This window comes from Pituophis catenifer, unplaced genomic scaffold (genome assembly GCF_029215685.1).
Source record: "Pituophis catenifer annectens isolate HBS135680 unplaced genomic scaffold, rPitCat1.0.hap2 SCAF_2, whole genome shotgun sequence".
Lineage (NCBI taxonomy): Eukaryota > Metazoa > Chordata > Lepidosauria > Squamata > Colubridae > Pituophis > Pituophis catenifer.
This window is the reverse complement of record NW_027256882.1, coordinates 208,212,852-208,219,912: the sequence shown is the minus strand read 5'-3', so window position 1 is coordinate 208,219,912 and position 7,061 is coordinate 208,212,852. Positions and strand designations below refer to the sequence as shown.

The following is a 7,061-nucleotide window of genomic DNA, read 5'->3' as shown; positions in this document are numbered from 1 at the left end:
AGCAACCGTAAACAAAAAAGAAAAGGGGGCGGAACCCCACGGAGGCGCTGCCACAAGTTTTGACAGAAAGAAGCCGATTGGCGGCGAAGCCAAAGCCCCCTGGGGGCGGGGGATGTTCCGTGGATAATTTAACTCTTAGGAGTTGCGGACCTCGATGGGTGCTGGGAATTGTAGTTTCAAAAAGCACCGCGAAGGGGGAATGGTCGCCACAGCGCCAGCTGGGCCAGCCGAGCTCGCCAAGGACCTCAGCTTTCTTTTTTAAATTTAAACAGCATGTATGTTACCTTTTCCAAAAACTTCTTTAATCAATCAATCAATCAATCTATTATTATTATTAATAATATACTGAGTTTCATGTTTAATGAATAAAGTAAATAATAATAATAATAATATTATATACTGAGTTTCATGTTTAATGAATAAATATTATATAATAATACTAATACTAACAATAATAATAATAGTATACTGTTTCATGTTTAACGAATAAAGTAAATATTATTATTATTATTATTATTATTATTATTATTATTATTATTATTATTATTATTATTATTATTATTATTATTATTATTATTATTATTCCGTACAGAGAACGGCCTTTCGGTGGCAGCAGGGAGCCGGAGAGCTAAATAATCCCTTACTTGCAGCCGTTGAGATGCCTGAATGGCCGTTTCCAAACACCTCGCGCTCCATTCTTTTAAGAGCAACAAGAGGTTCCGACTGGTGGAATAATGGTATCCTGAGCCGTTCAGAATCGCTTGGGAGAGAGAGAGAGAGAAGACGGGCGGCGTATAAATTTAATAAATAAAAGGAAAGAGAAGTTAATGAAAACTGAACCCGGAACCTGAGCACCTTCGCTCTCTCTCGCCCCCTCTACTGATTGTGAAGCTATGGGTGCGGCAGCCATTTTGCGTCAGGGCAAAAGAGGCCGTTCTAAAGGAGGGGAAGAAGCGAGGCCGGATTGGTCGCTTGGCGTTTTTATCGTCGGCGTACGGTTTCCTGTGGCAATCGTTGTAGGCCGCAGGCTCTGTGGGGGTTGGTGAGCAAGTGCAGAGGCAGAGACCGTATATCGGCGGTCGGGGAGGCCTTCGGTTTTTTGGGGTGGGGCTGTGTCTCCCTCCTTCTCTCCTGGGACGGCGCCTGGGGAGAAGGGGGCTGAAGAGGCCGGATTCAGCGCTGTCGTAAACCGAGCGGTCTCTTTCTGAGCCTGGGGCTGCCGAGGGATATGGAGGAATGTGTGGGGCTGGAAGAACCGAGGACGTTGGACTTCACACCCAGCGAGCGGTAAACCGTGTGCTGCTCTGGGCGGCTGTTGACAGCTTCGGGCACTGTAGGTGTCTCTCGTTAAGAGTTCCTCTGAGCATGAGCAAAGTTCCCCCCTCCCCCCCCCCCGCCTTTTCTTTGAGCAAGCAGCATTTAGAAGACAGTGGAGCACCTGTTGTTATATTTTTTTTCCAGTATGTTTTATCGGTCCTTGTTTTTTGCTCCCCAGGGCGCACACCTCCTTGTTGGTGGATACCTTTTGATCCAGCAAACAACCAAGCACAGAGAGGACCAAGGACTCCATAGTTCAATCCTGAGCTCCAGATATTCTATTGTCATCTTTTAAGTTTTCAGTAAGCGGAACAGCAAAAATGCAAAGATGGCAAAATGGTGGGACAGAGTTACTAAACGAAACATATGACAGGCTAAGGAACAAAGTTTTGATTGAGGGGTGGGATAATACTTTATTCCTTAGCCTGTCATTATGTTTCGTTTGCTAACTCTCCCCCGCTTCTTGCTGTCTTTGTATTTTTGCTGTTCAGCTTACTGAAAGCTAGATGATAATGTAGGTAGTCCTTGACTTACAACTGTTCACATTTATGTTGGTTGCAGTGTCACCTTTTGCAACCTTCTGACAGTCAGTGGGGAAACAATCATGTCACTAATAAAACAACTGCAGTGATTCAGTTAACAAATGTGACAAGAACAGTAATAAAATGGGACAAAGCTCACTCAACAAATTTCTCACTTAGCAACATAAATTTTGGGCTCAATTGTCATAAGTCAAGGACTACCTGTAGAATACCTGTAGCTCAGGATTGAACTATGGAGTCCTTGGTGTTTGAGCTTGGTTGTTTGCATACAGATGTTTCATTAGCCAACTAGGTAACATCATCAGTGCCAGTAAGTGTGGTGTTTGCTTTCTGATTATATACTTTAGCTTGCTTTGCCAGTTTTTGGTGGGAGTCTAGTAGGGCAATGAAACATCTGCAAGCTAACAACCAAGCTCAGAGAGCATTAAAGACTCCATAACCAGATGCAGTTCAGATCCCTGTGTCCTTCAAAATAATTAAATGTAAATGTTCTCAGCTCTGATCCCAGAGGTTTGTCAGCAGATCTCAAATGGGCAAAAAAGCAGGAAATAGCAAATTAAACAAGCATTTTTGAGATCATTTTGTGGATTCTAAGATGGAGAATGGTTTTTTCTTTCTTTAATACTAATGAGGCCTTGAGTGCAAAAATTATAATACAGGAGAGGGGATTTGCATGCATTTTGTTTCACATATAATTTGTTGTCTTGTTTAGTTTTTTTTTTCCTGATTATTGGAAGTATGTCTTAATAAGACAAATAAGAAAAGTTAAAATTCAAATATTTACAATGTTCCTTCTCTTTCTTTCAGGAAGAATAATTGGAGAAGTGGGAACCTCCAGTTTGTAGCTATGTCTGGGATTGGGAACAAACGAGTGGCTGCGGAGACTAGCCCATCAGCTCCTCCAGAGAAGAAGGCAGGAGTTGAGGACTCAGAGACCACTGTAGAGACTATTAAGCTTGGTGGCGTTTCCTCAACGGTTTGTATCTCATGTTGGGTTTTACTTTTTCTGTGGAATGTAATATTATTTTGATTATTATGCTCTCCTGGACTCCCACAGCCACTGGGATGGGTTCTATCACAAAGCTGTGTGGACTTGAGTCTAACTTTCTTGGAAGTGATGAACCTGTTTCTAGGGTAGGATGTGGGTGATTAATTGTGAGTCCTTATTCATTCCTTTTCCCTTTCATACTAATTTAGGAAGGGGGATATTTGAGAAACTTTGTGTGATAACCCCTTTCCTATAGTGTGAAATGTTAATCAGATTTTGATATGTAGATACCTAGCGTTCTCTAGATATTTTGGAATTCAGTAGCAAAGGATTGTGGATACTTTGGTCCAAAAAATATGGAGACCATCAGGTTGCTTACTGCTGACTTACCACTTCAGACATACATTGAAATGAATAGTTCTTCCCAAACCTAGATCAACATTGTAATCACTGTACCATGTTGGCTGTATTTCAGGAAGAACTGGACATTCGCACACTTCAGACTAAGAACCGAAAACTCGCAGAGATGCTGGACCAACGACAAGTTATTGAAGATGAGCTGCGAGAGCATATAGAGAAGCTGGAAAAGCGTCAAGCCACAGATGATGCTTCGCTACTGATCGTCAACCGCTATTGGAGTCAGGTCTGCTGCATTTTTCTCTTAATAGTCCCATCCCTTTAATTTTGCTTGGCAAACTTTCTTATCAATGAAACATGTCCTCTTTTCAGTTTGATGAAAACATTCGCATCATTTTGAAACGCTATGACTTGGATCAAGGCCTTGGGGATCTCCTGTCAGAGCGAAAAGCTTTGGTGGTACCAGAACCAGAACCCGATTCAGACAGCAACCAAGAGCGTAAAGATGAGCGGGATCGAGGTAAAGTATCTGATACAGGATGGTAGATGTTTTACAGATGCTTATGATCTCATGGTAGTATGAAATAATTTATTTTTTGGATCCAAATTACATCTAGTTATAATTACTTTCTTGCACTATTATAATTTAGGAGAAATATTTGAACCTGCATTCTCCTTTCTGGCTACACTGGCTAGTAGCACTAGTGAGGAAATGGAATCCCAACTACAGGAACGTTTTGAGTCTTCCCGCCGTGCAGTCACACAGATTGTGACAATGTATGATAAACTTCAGGAGAGAGTGGATGTGCTGTCTCAGAAACTGAACAGTGGAGGTATGGCATTTTCTAGAATTTATGGATATACTATATTGCATTTTCAAAACATTTATACTTAGATAACCTTTCAGGGAATATGGGCTAATCTGTTGCTAATCCATTGACTTTACTGCCAATTTGACAAATAATGTTTTATAGTAGTTGGTTCTTTTGAAATTCTTTTGAAATCATGCTAAAAATAGATATTTGGCTGGAACTGCAACTGCACATCAAGAGAGTTGCCACAATAGGGCAGACTACACCTTGTAGTAAACTGGAATTATCTGATAAAATGAATTTTGAATTTGATAAACTATATTAAGGGCACTTTTTGACTCATATTACTAGATTCCCAATTCCCATTACTTCTGGCTATTGCCCATATTGTCTGAAGATTATCAATCTAACAATGTGTTATCCTTGAGTTCAGTATCTTGTTGGAGCTGGAAATTGAAAGAACAGGCTCTGGTGATTTGCTGCACCTTCCAAATTAAATGACGTGTCTATTCTCACATGCTTAGGTCCAAACTACTTGCAGGTTAACCTGGTATATAATCCAGTTTGCATTGTAGCTCATCAAAAGGCATCTTTGTAATCTTCCTATCACACATGTGGTAGTATTTGTTTCAGTTGCTTTTTAAATTCGATCCATCTTTCTATTGCTGAATTACATTTGTTTTCTGATTTAGTTGAACTAATAAAATCGGTGAAAAACCTTCATTTTGGTTGCTTTATGTAGATAGTACCAAACATCATTAATATTTCAACTTATTCATGGTAGACTTTTGCTGCTTGAGGTTTGAATCCACAATGGTTATTTATATATTTTATAATTTGTAGTTACTTTATTTTATGTTTGATTTCTTTATTGTACTTAAGTTCTGTGTAATAGGGAGTTCACTACAATGTTATTTATACCATTATAAATATATTTAGAAATATCTGTAAAACTGAAAAGAAATAAAAAAAAAGGAAAAGCAATAAAATGCTATAGGAAAGAAAAATCCTAAAATTTTCTGATGTAGTATTGAATCAAAATATACATTAGAGAGCCATTGTGGCACAATGGTTAGAATGCAGTATTGCAGGCTACTTCTGCCAACTGTCAGAAGTTGGATCCTGATCGGCTCAAAGTTGATTTAGTCTTCCATCCTTCTGAGGTCAGTAAAATGAGGACCCAGATTGTTGGGGCAATATGCTGACTCTGTAAACAGCTTAAGAGAGGGCTGTAACTGTTATGAAGTGTTATATAAATTTAAGTGCTATTAGCACTAGCAATAGCACTTAGACTTATATATTGCTTCACAGTGCTTTACAGCCCTCTCTAAGCAGTTTACAATATCAGCGTATTGCCCCCAACAATCTGGGTCCTAATTTTACCAATCTTGGAAGGCTGAGTCAACTTTGAGATGGTGAGAATCAAACTGCCAAACTGCTGGCAGTCAGCAGAAGAAAGCCTGCAATATTGCCTTCTAACCACTGCGCCACCACGGCTCTATTGCTATACATTGCTTCTTAGATCTAGTTTTGGACAATTATTTCCAAATTTTATTGTTGAAATTATTTCCAAATTTTAACAATGAAAGCTATGAAGAATGCAGATATTTTATTAGTTATCCTGTTTTTTGAAACAATCTCTAAAATTATTCAAGATTATTTAGAATTGTTCCCATCATTCTGAAGTCTGTTCTTAAAATCTGTAAGGCTAGAAACTTTCTTTAAAAAATAAAAATAATTGGGTTTCTATGAAAAATATAATAATTATTGTGTGTTGTATATTTCTATTTTTTAAAGAAAATATTTAGGGGCCTGATAGCTTCAATACGATAATGTTCATTTTTTTCCTCATCTTCAGATGTATCCCTAATGGAAGAGGCTGTTCAAGAGCTGAATTCCTTTCTAGCAAATGAGAACAGAAGGCTGCAGGAATTGGCTGATTTACTTCAGGAGAAACATCGCTCTATGTCTCAGGAGGTACAAGGAAAGGTTCTATGAAGCCATGTAGCAAAAGTGATGGGACCAGGAAAATTGTGACCTGATTTTGGAGGGCAGAGGAAAAGACATAAAAGAGAAGGATGTTAATTAAGAAGCTGCTGAATCTTACATGTATATTATTTGCTTGGCCTTGTAACCTACACAGTGCAAAATTTGAGGTCTCTAGGAGAAGAATAGGTTGGTGATGTTCAATGAAGGGGGAAACTATAAGCTGTGGAGCCTAAAAGCACACTGTGAAGAAGAAAACAGGAAAAACAGGAAGCAGAGCTCTCATAGTGCCATCCAGTTATTAAGTGAATAATATACTTTTATGTGTATCACACCACTAGTAAAGCTGAAACAACATAGAGTGCAATTCATTGTTACGAATCTTATGGGTGCAACTGGTCTTGTCTCATTCATTAGCTACCATGAGAAGTGCAAATAAAATATTTGTTGTTAATTTTAAATTTATGTTTATTCTAAAACTCTGAGACTTTAGAATTCACCAATACACCAAGTTAAATAAATACACTGCTTCTTATATATTGATTGGGGTAGGAATAGGCTTTTTGAGGTTACTAGAAGTGGGTGCAGATGGCTGCACTCAGACATTCTGTTTGTTCAGATATTATTGGGACAACAGCATCAGTGTCCTCATAATTTTTCTGCTAGGAGTGTGAGCCATAAGATTATGGCTGCTTATCTCTACCAAGTTATAGTTTTACCATACTCTTTGGCACTTGATATCCATCTCAATTTATTCTCAAATAATTGACAATCTCAGCTATTCAGGTAATAAGGCTTCACACATATTGCTCCCCATTGGTTGCTGTAGGCTTTGTTGAAATTCATGGGTCCTAGAATGGAGAATATGGATGCAGTACAGGTGGTCCTCGACTTACAACAGTTTATTTAGTGACCATTCAAAGTTACGACTGCATTGAAAAAAGCGGTTTATGACCGTTTTTCACACTTAGGACCATTGCAGCATCCCCATGGAAACGTTATTAACTTAACAGATGCAATGTTCCACTTAACAACTGTGGCAAGATAAGCCGTAAAATG

The 7,061-nt window shown here is 38.8% G+C and overlaps 1 protein-coding gene across 2 annotated transcripts in view; it reads left to right on the top strand.

The window, feature by feature from the left end:
- Nucleotides 1-257: 257 nt before the first annotated feature.
- Nucleotides 258-7,061, top strand: part of RNF20 (ring finger protein 20) — a 30,588-nt gene continuing 23,784 nt past the window's right edge. The window contains exons 1-6 of one of the 2 annotated variants that reach the window (XM_070938548.1): nt 258-275; nt 2,667-2,835; nt 3,323-3,490; nt 3,577-3,724; nt 3,855-4,037; nt 5,875-5,993. In XM_070938548.1, the coding sequence (XP_070794649.1) occupies nt 274-275; nt 2,667-2,835; nt 3,323-3,490; nt 3,577-3,724; nt 3,855-4,037; nt 5,875-5,993 (789 nt within the window). In that variant the 5' untranslated portion in view covers nt 258-273. Of the gene's footprint in view, nt 276-943; nt 1,334-2,666; nt 2,836-3,322; nt 3,491-3,576; nt 3,725-3,854; nt 4,038-5,874; nt 5,994-7,061 lie in introns of those variants that run through there. The other variant, XM_070938549.1, reaches the window with a different exon arrangement.